Here is a 15,829-nt window from a genome sequence, read left to right on the forward strand (position 1 = left end):
CAGTGCACCATCTTCTCTGTCTCTTAAGGCTTGGCCCACTCCACCACCAAGCCCAGCCGCTCCCCTCCAACCCTTCCCATCCCTTTCAGAAAAAGGAGTAAATTGTCTGTGTAAGGGATAGGAATTCTAAAAAGCAGCTGGGTCTGGCTCTTTCTTCCAAACCATCCTGTTGCCCTGAGCAGATGTTTGTGGAATTAACTAGAGATATGCCCTATGGCAGCCTGCTTCAAAGCCACTATCATCCACATTTCGAAGACACCAAGCACCACAGGACTAATCGACTTTATACTGTCGCCCTGACCTCTGCGGTAAGGAAGACAATCGAGAGCCCTGAAATCCTTCACCGATCCATTTTCAGTTTGCTTACAGAGCCCTCAGGTCTGTTAATGATGCAGTAAACATGGACTTTCACTATATCCTGCAGCACTGTAATTCACCCGAAACGTATGCCAGGATCCTGTTGGTGAACTTCAGCTCTGCTTTAAACACCATAATCCCAACAATGCTTCAGGGCAAGCTCTCTCAGCTACGTGCCTGACTCCTCCTGTAGGTGGATCAAAGACTTCCAGACAGCCAGGAAGCAGCACTTGCAGTTGGGAAAAAAGGGCTGTTTCTAAATAGTGTAATGACTCTGCACTTTTTGGTTCTGTTTAAAGTTTTTTTTATTGAGTTTTCAGTTCTACTTTGATTGTCTTTCTGTGTTTTCTAGTTTGTTTCATTTGCGTTTTGTGTTATTCTAGTTATTTTTGCTTGTATTTGAGTTCTTAAGGATTTCTTGTTTGCCCTCTGTTGCCCTCTTGTGTCAGTCTCCTTTTCCCTAGCTCCCTTCTAGACTCCTCTGTCCATACCTGCTCCCAATCTGCTGATAAGCCTGGTCTTTGTTCAGTCTCCCATTGATACACCTTATGTTCAGTCAGTGTTTGCTGGTTCCTTGTTGTTAGTTGCTTCCTCATCTCTGGTTCCCCACATGAGTTTTCTCTGATGTTTTCTGGTTTTTTGGTTCTTTGTATTTCTGGATGTCTGCCTCAGTCTTAAGTCAAAGCAGAAGTGTGTTACCAGTTGACATGATGAGTGCCATCTGAATGATGCTAAGGAAGGAGGCAAGAAGAGGAAGCAGGATGCTTCCTATCACTAGTTCATTTAGCATAGGGACCTCACCACATTCCTATCCATCCCATAGGAGCTGTAGGGTTGTCCACAATTAATTGTATAAGAGGACATATAGGCACAGTTTACTGAAGAAAAAAATGATAAAAGCACATGGAAGAGAAATCTCTAATCAGCTCTGGTCTCACGTGTTCTCACTGTCAACAGACACTCCCATAGAAAAATGTTCTTTGTGGTGCTGTCACAGCTCTAACACCGTCTCTGAGTTCAGTCTGCTCATACTTCAATAATGAATCCGGCATCTCTGCTTAAGTTTTTTGCAGCTCTACTCTGTGTTGTAGGTACGTCCTGGATTTAGTAGTTGTGACCATTAAAGAATAGAAGCTGTCTATGTAGCTTAAACATTATTTTCATGATTTATTTTCATTGTGTCTGGGTATTTAATTAATTCTAATGTTATATGATGTGATATTTGAATCCTGCAGGTCTAAGTGATGGAAGTGATGTCAATCAGACTCCTCTGTTGTGGGTTATAGAGGGTCAGTCTGCAAACATGAGCTGCAGTCACACTAAAGATGCTACTTACTTCCAGATGTACTGGTACCAACAGCTGCCTGGACAGAACATGAAACTAATAGTATTTACAACAACAACTCCTCCACATAAGTATGAACAAGGCTTCGACAAAGAGAAATTTCCCGCAAAGAAGAAGGATGCTCAGACCGGATCTCTGACAGTGAACAACTCGAAGCCTGAAGACAGTGGATTGTATTTCTGTGCTGTGAGTAAACACAGTGATGCAGCTGATTAATAGACCTGCACAAAAACCCAACAGATGGAGACTACAGACAACATTACTCTTAATCATCAGTAGGGGGAGTTGTCTATTCATATTTTGTTATAGCTAAACATGTTGGCTGAATAAGTATTAAACAGTGCTTTCCACAAAAGTGTAAAGTGTTTTTATTCAGTGGATTTCTGCTAAACATGAAAACATAGTTTATTGTTGGATAAGAATATTATTACCAAAACTAGAAGAGCATTTTATTGGGTATAAATCCAGGAGCAAACAAACGATCATGGCTTCGACCAAATGTACTGGTACCAACAGCTGCCCGGTCAGAACATGAAGCAAATAGTTTTCACTACAGCATATAGAGCTCACCAGTATGAACAAGGCTTCAGTGAGGAGATATTTCCAGCAGAAAAGAAGGATGCTCAGACTGGATCTGTGACAGTGAAGAACCCTCAGCCTGAAGACAGCGGAATGTATTTCTGTGCTGTGAGTAAATACAGTGATGCAGATGATAAACAGAGGTGCACAAAAACCCAACTGATGGAGTCCTGGTGAACCAAAGACCTTTTTGTTTTAAATTAACTGTAGGTGGAGCTAGAGACCAGAGTAGTTGTCAATAATACCCTTAATTAAAATATGTTCCTAATATATATATATATATATATATATATATATCTTCCATTATATGCCTGTATGCTGTTGTCGCAGAGAAAAAGTTCTTTCAATGAGGAATTTGAAAAAAAAAAAAAATGTTGAGAACAGCTCCACTGCTTTTCAGTAACTAACATGTTTTTTTTTGAAAATGCTGGAAAATCTTGTTTGTATATATTGAGACTTCTGTTGTTGCATTATTTGGTATTGGAAATACAAAGTGAAAATTCTTTTTTTTTTTTTTTTCCAAACTGCATTTCCCCAAAACAAATCCAAGTATTGTGTTGTGAGGTTGTAAAGAGTGCAAGCCAAGCTTTGTGGAATCATTCATCACTTTATTTACACTTGCAGGTTTCGTCTGTATCGGCTTTGCACTGCTAGAAACCTTTATTCGCTTAATTTATATAAAACAGCTCAAAGTTGGATTGGATTTTTCTAAGTGTCTTTTATTTCCACATTCACATCATAAATGCACCAATAAATTTGTAGATGTAATATGGCAAAATGTGATAAGTGATTTCTTTGCTTTCTAATTTATATTCAGGAAAAAAGGAAGATGACCAATGAAAAAAATCATTGTGCTAGTTAGATTTAAATTAGCTTAATTATAACAGTTTGCAGCAGTTTTCAAAGAACCAATACTTTAATGATGAAGTCTAAACACTATTTCTGTATCTAATCATTTATTTAGCACCATTTCAAGCTTTAACTTCAAAATTACTCTATTTGTGTTTGTTCCTTTTTTAAATAAAGCTTAATTCCACACCATGGAATATTGAGTTCTGTATCTTATTTTTATTCAGTGACGCACATCTCTAACAACAAGCAGACCCTTTATTTGTTTAAACACATAAGTTTAGATTAGAATACACTGGAGCTTTTCCATAACCTGACATTTTAGTTGATAGCAGAATAAAATGCTTTGTTTTATTTTTCCCAAACATCTACGTTATTTTTTCAATTATTCCAAGATATTAAGAGACAATATCAATAAAACCCTTTGCAGCAAAGACGCCCAGCTTGCACTAACCACAGTGCTTGAATCAGATGCTGCTGTGATCCTGCTTTATGTCTCCTCCCCTCTCAGTTAGTCCTGCAGCATGTGTTCAACATGTCAGTCTCTGCAGAGATAAAGAAGACAATAAAGACATCATGATCAGGAATTCCAGCAGGACTGTTCTGCTGCTTCTTTGCTTCTTAGGTAGGATGGACTCTACTTACTAAGGTATCAAGAAATTTATAATTTTGTTCATCTATTCTTAAGCACATTATCTTATCTTAATGCAGGTTTGTCTCTGAGCAAAGAAGTGCATCAAGATCCACCCTCGATAATGAAAAACCCTGACAATCCTGCAACAATCAACTGCAGTCATTCAATCACCTCATATGATACAACACTGTGGTACCAGAAGCGGACTGGTGATTCTGCTCTTAAATTAATTGGATATATTCAGTATTCCAATGATGTGCTTGAGAAGGAATTCAAAGGTCATTTCAACTTCACTGGAGACGGCTCAAAATCCTCTAAGCTCCATGTAGAGAAGCTCAAGGCAGAAGACAGCGGCATTTACTACTGTGCAGCTAGTCCACAGTGACTCAGTTAGTGTCTCGCCTCTACAAAAACCCCCTCTGATAATACACCACATGAACAAACAGGGAGGAGAAGCCCAGCTGCATCAATGTGCTTCAAACAGCAACCTGTCATAAATATCAACAATAAAACCTCTTCTTTCATTAACCCTTAAAGCAGCATAAAATCACTTTCCTGCTGAAATTGAAGCAAATAGCTGCATTAACTTACAGCTTTATTAAAAACCTCAGATTATCAGCTGGAAAGTGGCGCCAGTGTGTGTAACACCGTACCTCCCAGTGGGCTGATTCCAGGAAGGAGAGTCACATCACCGATTGACTTGGCTTCATCTCGTCATATGCGCTTTACTAGACTATCAGATTTAATGAGACTTTTAGTTGGAGAGAGTTAAACTGTGGAATGGCATTGGGATGTTAATTTTTGTCAACAAGGGTAAACGTTTGTAGCTGGAACCAAAATGCAGAGGCTGAAGGAGAGATGACTTCCTGAATATTTAATGCAGCCAAAGTACATATCCAAAATTAAACATAAGAGGAACACCAAAATAGAGTTACAAGGTGAGTGATAGGAACTGATGAAGGCATGACATAATCATGGCAATCCAGCAAAGACAAATTGCAGAGTAAGGGTATACTGATGAGGAGACTAACAGGAAAAAGTCTGGAGCAATGATCTGAGTGGGAACAGGTGTGCAGAGAAAGAACTAAAAGAAAACCAATGGAAAGGAAGTTGACACTAGGGGGCAACGGAGAGTAACTGGGAAATATAACCTGAAGATAACAATAAACAATGAATGACAAAAATTAAATTAGAGCAAAGACTAATGACTGCTGGATGGGAGATAACTGAAACAAACAGGAACAGTAAGACTAACAAGTAATTCACAAAAGATAACTCTTAACAATAAAAACAGAAGAACATGAATCCAAGCCTAACTGAAAAACCAAAGTGAAAACTAAACAGAACCATAAATCCCAAAATGACAGATCATAACAATTTTGGTATCTCAATGGATCCTTTTGAATTGTTCTGTTTGTGTGGTTCACTCTGTTCCCTTACATCCAGTTACTGCCTGCGAACATTTTCCTATCTGATTTCCATTTCTGTGTATTCTATATGACACACTTACTTGTTTCAAGCTGTTTTGTTTTTAATTCATTTATGTTTCAAGAAGATCATCAAATGAAGAAAAAAAAAACATATTTGCATGTATACAGTACATATACAGTAAAAATATATTTAGGTATCAAATCTCTGCAAAGATTTAATAAGAACCATTACACAGTATATGTGGGTAATAAAACACATTGGTGTTTAACCAGCAACCACTGAAAATAGACACTCTGGATGAGGATTACTGGGGGTCTTTTCTAATTTGTAGAGCACAAAACTGATCACCACAACAACAAGTGTGGCATTGATCCCTTTTTTTATATATATAATATCAAAATATTTACTGTGTGTACAAAAGTTGCCCCCCTTGCCAGTTATATAGGACTGTTGTGAAATATGCTGAATAATAATAATAATAAAAATAAAAAATAAACACCCACAGATATTGATCTCATCTTGTCAAAATTGTTTTTTCAGCTGCAGACATCTGGAAATTTAAAACATCAACTGTGGACTTATTTTCTTACCCATTCACGTCTTAGAAAAAAATCTAAGCTGTTTTCACATTAGCTCCACTCAAACATTGTATCACAGTTAGACCCTCCCATATCCAGCTGTTCATATCTCTGTAGTAGAACTAAAATCACACACACTGACAGTGGCTGTGGTCTCTGAGTTTAGCCTGCAACACAATAATGATCCCAGGTGTTTTGATCAAGCTTACTGCAGCTCTGCTTTGTATTGGAGGTATGTTGTGACTTTATAATGCTCATCACTCTTAGGAGAAGCTGCCTCTTAAGCTTTAAAGTAAATCTTGAAAATTTATATAATACCTGACTGCCTATTATAAAAGTATTTGAAATATTACCCTTGCAGATCTAAGTGATGGAAGTGATGTCAATCAAACCCCTCTGCTGTGGGTCAATGAGAGTCAGCCTGCAACCATGAGCTGCAATCACACTAAAGATATTAATCATAACCAGATGTACTGGTACCAGCAGCTGCCGGGACAAAACATGAAGCAAATAGTTTTCACTACAGCATACAGCCACCAGTATGAACAAGGCTTCAACAAAGAGAAATTTCCAGCAGAGAAGAAGGATGCTCAGACTGGATCTCTGACAGTGAACAACTCTCAGCCTGAAGACAGTGGAGTGTATTTCTGTGCTGTGAGTAAACACAGTGATGCAGCTGATAAACAGAGCTGCACAAAAACCCAAATGCTTTTGCTTTGAAATTAACTGTAGGTGGCGCTAAAGACAACAGTAAATGTTGTTACAACCTAAGATATTTTGAAGTCTTCAACATCAGGTTGTTTCTATGAATAAAAACTATCGAGCACAATAAATCCCACTGGGAAAAAGGTGGATGTGTCTTTTCCAAGTAAGTAAGTATATATTTTTTTACTGTATTTAACATGTGTTACAGTTTAGGGCCTGTTTCCATTCCTTCCAGAAGTTTGGGGGTTTTCAATACCATGATAGCGTTTTGATAACATTTACCCTGGTAATTATATTTTTCGAGTGTTTTACTTTCTGTGGGCTTTTGTCCCATGTCTACGATAAGGCTAAAAAAAACATTCCCTTGAACTGCTGGAGGAGCAATGTTCAGTTCAGGAAGATATTCTGTAGTGCTTTAGACCACCAGCAGTAACTTAAAAAAATTTAGTTTGCTAATTGTTATAACAAAAGTTTTAAAAATGTTTTTAAAGGAAAAGAAATGGGTTAGATGTCAAAGCATCAAAACAGTTTATAAAAGTTTGTTTAAGCAAGGCAAGGAAAGCTTATTTGTATAACACAATTCAGCACAATTAATTGCTTCACATAAATTAAACGATACAATAGACTTAGGGCTGCAACTATTATTTTTTCGATTAATCGACTAATAATCAGATAGCCAAAGACTCCTTAAAAAAAGACTTTTAACGTAATTAAACAAAGTTAAACTCAAACTTTTCACAGTTCTGAATAGAGCATATTGATGGATGGAAAAAAAACAAATCTTCAATTCAAAATGTTATATATTGTTTTACAATCTTGATTATTGCTCTAAGTGGTTTGCTCTGTGAGCTAAAGGCATGTCTTAGAGCCTTTCCATTTAACGATTAACTGATTACTAAATTAGTTGACAATTATTTAAATAATTGATTAATCTTATTTTTTCAGCGCTACATAGAATGAAAATAAAAGCAGAAAAGAACAAGTACAGATAAAAACATCTTAATTTCCTAAAAGAAAGGGCGTAACTTGGTTAACTTTGTGTACTTGAGAGAGATACCATATAAGTGAATGGAAGCAGACTCTAAAATTAAGCTGATGTTTGTGCTGTAATCCCTGTTTGCATCTCCTCCCCTCTCAGTTTAAACTCTGATCATTTAGCGAGTCAGTCCCCAATAAGACAGACAGAAGGATAGAGACATGATGTTCAGAGATTTCAGCGGGATCGCTCTGCTGCTCTTTTTGCTCCTTGGTGGGTCTCACTCTAAATTTACTAAGAATTAAAGAAACATTTTGTTTAACCTGACTTTGCTTTTTTGTTGTTGTTGTTGTTTTTTTTGTTTTTTTACAGATTTTTCCCTCACCACCATTGTTCAGCAGGATCCCCCTTCGATAATAGGAAGTCCAAAGGGTCCTGCAAAAATCAAATGCAACCATTCAGTTAGTACATATGATACAATACTGTGGTACCAGAAACCCATTGGTGGATCTGTTCTTAAATTTATGGCCTATAATCTAATATCTGGTGCAACACTTGAGGATGAATTCAAAGGCCACTTCATTGTTGAGGGAGATGGCTCCAAGAATTCAGAGCTTCGTGTAGAGAAACTCCAGCCAGAAGACAGCGGCATTTACTACTGTGCAGCTAGTAGGCACAGTGATTCATACAGTCTCTTCCCACTACAAAAACTCCAGAACATAAACACAAACTGATGAAGAGCACACCTGCATCAAAATACTGGTTCATCAAACTACAGCAGCGAATAAACAGAAAATAGCATGAAAAATTCTTAGTTTTTATGTTTGAACTTTTTTTTAAAAAGATTAAAAGTATTATAAATGAAAGAATCAGCCTTTTAAAAACATTAGAAAGCAAAGACTGAGTAGTTCTGGCTCACTCTTTCCTGCTCAGAGTTTATGGTTTCATCACAGAGGGCTGTTTGAGAAAACCTAAACAGCAGATTAAGCCACGGTTACCTTGATATCCTGCCTTAAATAAGCCGTAGCTCAGTTTCATAAATATAAAAACATATGTTGCCAGAGTTATTTCTTCTGCCAGCTAGTCTGCTCCAGACCAGGCTAACATCCAGTTTTAGTAATCCTGATGCCTTACAGTATCTGTTCAGTCAACAGTCACACTGATCAGAAATCAATGAGTTTTGCCACCGATTTAGTTTTCTTCTCTGGGTGTTTTGGTATTTATTATCAGCCAACTTTAGAAGACTGTCCCCAAATTAAGCAGCGCACAGAACAGAGCCATGACTTGACCATGACAGTGTTGGGCTCAGATGTTTTTTACAGAACATGTTCCTGTCTGCAGTAAAAAATTTTCAAAATTTGAGCAAAATCACTATTTGCTGCACCATCAGAAGTGTGTATTTGGCATAATCTGAGGGTGTTGGCTTCTTTTTGGGGTTTATTTTTATTTTTTCCCTCCTTGCTATGTTTTATATGGGACATTCTGTTAATGCAGTTATTGCCTAAGGTTTCCCCCGAGCTATCATTCTATGTAATTTTAGTCATTTCACCAGGGCTGCCCCAGTTCAGTTCACATGGTGCTGCTAAACATTCACTCTATCAGGCTTATATATTCATCCATCCCTGATTTAATCCACTCCCTATTAGATTCTTATTCTCTAACCTGTCTCAGTCTGGTTAGAGTTTCAGTCTAATTTTTGGGAAGGTTCCATAATCTACAATAATGTTTAACAGGATTGCATAAGGCTTTTGATTATTACCATAAACAAGCACAAAGTAGAGCTATACAGAAACATCACACATTAATAAGACCCTCCCATATCTAACTGTTCACGTCTTTGCATTGATGTCATCAAACACTGACAGTGGCCGTGGTTTCTGAGTTCAGTCAGCTCAAAACAGTCATGATTCCAGCTGCTCTAATAAAGCTCTCTGCAGCTCTGCTCTGTGTTGGAGGTATACTCTTGATTTTATTATACTTAATCTGAATCTTAAAAGTTGTGCAAAATGTTGTTTTTATTCTGTCTGACTAAATACTTTAGATTTATCAGATTTTATCACATGTTATATCCAACTCCTTTAGGTCTAAGTGTTGGGAGTGATGTCACGCAGACTGCTCTGTTGTGGACAAAAGAGGGTCTGTCTAAAACCATGGACTGTAGACACAATAAAGATGATACTTGTGACCAGATGTACTGGTACCAGCAGCTGCTGGGACAAAACATGAAGCAGATAGTTTGCATCCTATACTCAATAGATATCACATAATAATGATAGTGTCATGATCGTAGCCCAGGTAGCTGGTGTAATTACTCACTTCATTCACCTGCTGTTGCCTCCCTGCTCACTAATTATCATTTATCTTATTCACCTGCTTCCTCTATTATATATATTGTTCAACCCAGCTATCAGGGCCAGATCATTATTTGTGTGTTCTTAGTTTATACATATGATGCTTCTGTGTCAGTTATTGCATGTTTGTTTTACAAGTTTTAGTTATGTTCCTGGTTCATGTCCTTACTCTTGGAGACCAGTAGATTGAGAGGTTTTAATGTTTGTCTCCTGATCCTGTCCTGGCTCTTCTCAGCTGAGCCCTCAGGGTTTTGGCTCGTAATGCGGGAGAGGTAAGATTTAGTTCCCCTAAGCCTGGCTCCAAGGTGGAGACCAGTTTAAAGTTAGCCATTTTTCCAGGTACCAAGTCTAGTCTATGTTGCTCTCTACCACTGAGCCTGCCTGTCTTCAACTGCATGTGTATGTCTGAGCAGTCTGCTGGACTCATAGAACTCTGAACGTGCTTGAACGCTCTGTGGATTCCAGGAATCCTGGATCTGTCTGTACCTTTTAGGATCGGAGCCCCCGGTCGGGCTACGGACTCCTGGAACTGTCTGGTTCTGAACTGCCTCTCTGACCTGGATCGGTCTCCGGCCTGCTCACAGGGGTTGCCACATGGGGACACTCTGGACGGCTCAGTGCTGCATCTCGTTTGGCTGTCCATCAGCTTTATCTTGACTTCCTCAGAGAGGATGGACTTAACCGTTTAATTAGGTAAGTGACTCACTCTGATAGTCATCTCCAGTCAGGTGATAGTGGTCACATGGTTTCTCCAACATCCAGAGTGCCAGGATGGGTTGCGCCTCGCCCCCCTGCAGACCGTTTATCCTCAGCAGCGTGCATTTCAGTTCTGTTCTGTTTTATTATGTCTGTCATTAAACGTTTTGAATCTTCCCATTGTCTGACTCTGTCAGGGTCTTGGTTCTGTTGTTCTTTACTTTGTTCCTCGTTTTCTAGTTTTATTGGTTTAATTCCAGTTTGGTTGTAATTTCGTGATTTATGTTAGTCATGTTTTTCTGTTCTCTGTTGCCCTCTTGTGTGTGTGTGTGTTCCTTTCCCCTTGGCTCCCTCGTTGTCTCCTCTCACACTTGCTCCTTGTCAGCTTGTTAGCCCTCCCTTTGTCTCTGTCAGCTATATATGTTCTCCCTCTGCTCTCACTCTTTGTTGGTTCCTTGTCTTCGCTGTCCTCCCATGCTGTTCTCCACCTACCTCGTCTCTCCCTGACTCCTAGTGTTTGGTTTCCCCAGATGTCTCCATAGTTCTGGTTTGCTTTTCTTTATTAGTTGGATTTTGCATCCCTGTCTTTGTTTACTTTTTTGATTAAATCCACAAAAAATCACCTCAGCCTCTCTGCCTCTGCATTTGGGTCCTAAACCACAACCAACCCTGACAGACTTGCCTCGTCTCCTAATTAGGAGATCACTAAATCATAATTATGCAATGAATTAAATTATCTCATAATTATGAAAGTTAATCTAAATATTATGAGATAGCAGGCAGAAATGGGAGATGTGGAGACAAGTCATCTAGTCAAGTCCTCTTCAAGCCATGTATTTAATCAGCCAGCCACTAAACCAGGTGAGTCCAATGTGCACAGTGAATTAAAATATGCAGTTTGGACTGTGAGAGATACATGACATCGAGATGACTGGTTAAGTTAACATCTCTCATCTCATAACAATGAGATAGTATCTAATAATTATGATATAGTACTGTACACTATCTCGTAATACAAATGCCATCAGCCAGTGAGTACACAGGAGGCCAGACTTTAAATACCGCTCTAGGTGAGCATCAGTCTCAGGTGTGTGCAGCCAGCTCCTCCCAAGCCACACCTATCAGAGAAAGAGAGAACACAACCTAAACTGCACCCAAACAGGCTCAGACACCACAGCTGGGGCAGCCTGAGGACAGTGTAGTCTGTTTCTGGGCTGCCAGTGATGCACAGTGCCACTTAAAGAGTGCAGTTCTAGGAAAAGGTTTCCTGTTAGAAGAGGAACCATTATTCACCTGCTGATTATGATCTTTATGAGAACCACAGCAGAGGAACATCACTGTCCACTAGGGGGCGGTGTTTCTCAAAAGATACTTTTCAACAGAAGCATTTTCAGTTTACAACAGCTAACACAAAGGCTCAAACAATGACATCATAAGCAACACTGGAGATTTCTTTACTGTTTCAAAGAAATTTGAAAATGAATTTCTAAACTATAGTCATAGTTTCTTTAAATTATCTATGGAAGACATGAATCATAACAAACCTTCAATGGTTCTCCCCTTGTGGACTTCTGTTTGAGTTTGTTTTCAGTTCCACTTTGATTTATGCTATTCTGTGTTTTCTTGTTCATTGTTTCTTTTCCATTTAGTGTTATATTTAAGCAGTCTTGTATTTTCTTGAGTTTCTGTCTGTTGTCCCCTTGTGCCGGTCTCCTTTCCCTTATGTCCTTCTGGTTACTTCTGTCTACGCCTACTCCCTATCGGTTCATTAGTCCAATTGTTTTTCTCTCCCTTATATACACCACCTCTGCAGTTCCTTGTGGCTGGTTTCTTGTTTCATACTTGCCTAACCATGTGTGTTTCCCCTGATGTCTCCTTTTTTTTTGGTTTCCTGTATTTTTAGTTCTTGGATTTGTTTATGCTGCCTTTTGATTTCATTGTACGTGCAAGATCTCATCTCTGCCTCCCTCATCTCTGCATTTTGTTCCTCAACCAACCTCCACTAATGCAATGTGTCAGAAGAACATTATTTATTGGAGAGTATTTAATATTTGTTGAGAAAGTTTCACTATAGTTATACTTTCTGTGTATTGGTTGTGAATTTTTTTCCGTAAGGTCACCATCTGTCTAAGGACTAGCTGATTATTTTTAATAGTTTTGATCCAAGCTTTGACTCATTTACTTTTAGAAAAGAGGTAGATTCGATAAGGTTTGAAACTGCCTCTACCACAGAGCACAATTTTCACTTTAATCTTGGCTTTAATGTTTAAGATGTAAAAGCTGTAATGGGAAAAAGCAAAACAATATAAACTCAAAGCCTTGATAATATTTCCAGTCGCTGTTCAGATCAACTTGTTCCATCATATGTCTAAGTGCTCCTTGGAGTAGCAGACAGTCATCAAACTTGTGGAAAAAGTCAACCGTTGTGCCTGTGGCTAAAGTAAAATCCCCAAAGTCTGTTAATGACTACAGACCTATAGACTATAGTTATGATTGTGTTTCAAAAATTAATCAAAAGAGAGTTGATGTTCCTACAATTTGCATACAAGAGTAAAAGAGGCCTGGATCAACCAGTCTTAACACCTGAACTTTAATTTTAAACTCTTTGAAGACCTGGCCACCCAGTGTTTTTAGATTTCACTTTGGCCTTTAATATAATCCAGATACATATTTTAGCTTTGAAACTATTAGTAAATGTTGTGTTTTCTCCTAACATTGTTGGCTGGATCTTATTTATTTTTTAACAACCAGTTCACAATGTGTAAGAGTCTGTGGTTCCCTGTCAGACATCCTTCTTTCCTCCACCTGTTCCCCACAGGGCTGTGTCATCTCGCCCATTTTATATAAACTGTACACCGATGCCAGGAGAAGCTTACATCCTGAATGAGATATTTTGAAGTTTGCTTATAATGCAGTGAGAGTTACAGTAGCTTTCTACAGGGAGTGGACCTGGGGTCACTGGTGGATGATTATATTCATTGGTTTAACAATTATGTCTTAGACTTAAATGTTACAAAATCCAAGGATATGTTTATTGATTTTAGAAAGAAACCAAACACACCAACTTTAACTGTGATCAGCGGAGAGGCAGTGAAGTAGGTCAGCAGTTTTAAATATTTGGTGTTGTCCTAAAAAGTAAGCTGTGTTTTAATGAAAGTAGAAATGCTGTTTTCAAAAAATCACAGCAGTGACTGCACTCTCTCTAGGTGCTAAACCAATTTGGGGTTGCAGCAAACAAATGGACATTTTTTACCACTCCATTGAATGTGTCCTGAACTTTGCCATCCTCAACTGGTTTGGCAGCCTCTTATTGGCAGATAAAAAAGGATTACACCATATTACAAAAGTTAGAAGTATTATCATCAATGACTTGTTAACTTTTTATTGGAGGGGAAATTCCAAGTCTCAGGACAATATAGCGTACCCTTACGTTGAGCTCTTAGCTCTAGCAAGGAGATTCATATAGCTAAAGGCTAAATCCAGCAGGAAGCAGAACAAATTTTTAACCAAAGCCATAAGACCGCCAACATTGAAGTTTGAACATTGAGTTAAAAAGGGAACAGCTGTGATTTGTCCTAACATTTCTGCCCTAAGTTGTCTTTGTTTCTGTGATGTCCATGAAATTATTTGATTATATTCTCATGTTTTTCTTATGTTTCTACCCTCCTACAAACATAACTTCCCTCAGGGGACAATAAAAGTAAAGTTGAGGTTTAAGTCACCACTTAGACACCATAAGTCTGTATTAAAGTTGTTTTTCTCCTTAAAAAAAATAGTTGTTTTTACTAAAAACACTGCTTTAGGAGGTCATATAAACAATAATATATTCCCACACTATTTTATATAAGTATTTTCACACAAGGAGAAAAAGTAAGAAGCTGAAGCTTTTGTTGGTAACTATAGGTGTAGACTGATCAAGCCTTACAAGAAATTATCTGTATAAACCATAGATACTCTGTCTGTTTTATGGAGAGGTTACACAAAAACATAGAAACACAGAAAGGAGTACTTATTCCGCTTAGGATGTTTTTATGTAATTGAAAAATCCACATGCATGGGTAGTTTAAAAAAACCCTGATATCCTTACCATATGTTTGATTCTGAGGTTAATGAATACACTCAGAGTTCCTGATGTTTTTTTATTGCCATCCTAAGGAAAATAAGAAGGCTCTTATCCACAGGTAGTTATTTGGTAATATCATAATTTCTCCATACATTACATTAAAACAATGCACGTGTTTGCAACTGGAGTGAGTATTGTTTTACTGCAGTTAAAATCTACTGTATGTTTGGGTGCAAATTCAACCAGGTCCACTAAAATCCACCCAGTCTAAGTCTCCACCCCTCTCAGCAAATCCCTAACATAAGTTGGACCTTTCAGTCTCTGCAGAAACAAAGAGGAAGATAAACACATCATGATTCAAAGCCTCAGCAGGATCGCCCTGCTGCTGCTCGGCTTCAGCCGTAAGTCGAATATTATTGTGGAGAAGAATAGATTGATTTGATGCTCATGTGTATTTATTATGTTTTTGGTTTTTTTCCAAACACAGATCTTTCATTAAGCAAAGATGTCCATCAGGGTCCACCTGCCATATTTAGAAGTCCTCCGAGTTCTGCAAATATCAGCTGCAACCATTCAATCAGTGGATACTATACGATATTGTGGTACCAGAGGCAGATCGCTGATTCAGCTCTTAAATTAATTGGATACGTTTATTATGCCACTGTACTGGTTGAAGAGGAATTTGGAAATAGATTCAGAGTGACTGGACAAGGATCAGAGTACTCTTATCTTGAAATAAACAAACTCCAACCAGACGACAGCAGCATGTATTACTGTGCAGCTAGTACACAGTGAAACATTTGGTGTTTAACCTCTACAAAAACCCTCTCTGATCATCCAGAACATGAACACAGACTAAGCAGCTGCATCAAAGGATATTAAATTATAGCAGCGAATCATCAGACATCAGAATAGAAACCTCCCCTTCCTCTTTTAACTGTCAGATGCTGGTCTGAGGAAATGTGACAATTGTGTTATCCCTCCTCTTTTTTTGCATACAGACCTTCCCTCATCCTGATAGTATTATTAATATTATCTGCTTCTTTAATAAAATGATTTTTAAATTCTGTTTACACCTATTGGCTCTAACAGGTAAACCATTGTTAAAGTTTTCAATACCTTTAGGATTTAACAACAAAGCCTGCACTTAAAAAACTGTAACACTTCAAGTTAACCGGCATATATTTTTTAATAATATATGATGTTTAAAAATGTTTTCATAAGAAATAAATATCTAAATCTTTAAAGTCATTTGTAGTGGTTAT

The 15,829-nt window shown here is 38.0% G+C and overlaps 2 gene segments (V, D, J or C); both read left to right on the forward strand.

Annotated features, from left to right (window-relative positions):
* The first annotated feature begins 5,876 nt into the window (after positions 1–5,876).
* On the forward strand, positions 5,877–7,628 carry LOC107099416. The segment is given in 3 exon segments: positions 5,877–6,005; positions 6,135–6,427; positions 7,617–7,628. Coding segments are annotated over 3 exon segments (357 nt in total).
* On the forward strand, positions 7,618–8,188 carry LOC107099417. The segment is given in 2 exon segments: positions 7,618–7,727; positions 7,827–8,188. Coding segments are annotated over 2 exon segments (414 nt in total).
* Positions 8,189–15,829: the final 7,641 nt, after the last annotated feature.

Source organism: Cyprinodon variegatus, unplaced genomic scaffold (genome assembly GCF_000732505.1).
Source record: "Cyprinodon variegatus isolate N-32 unplaced genomic scaffold, C_variegatus-1.0 Scaffold869, whole genome shotgun sequence".
Lineage (NCBI taxonomy): Eukaryota > Metazoa > Chordata > Actinopteri > Cyprinodontiformes > Cyprinodontidae > Cyprinodon > Cyprinodon variegatus.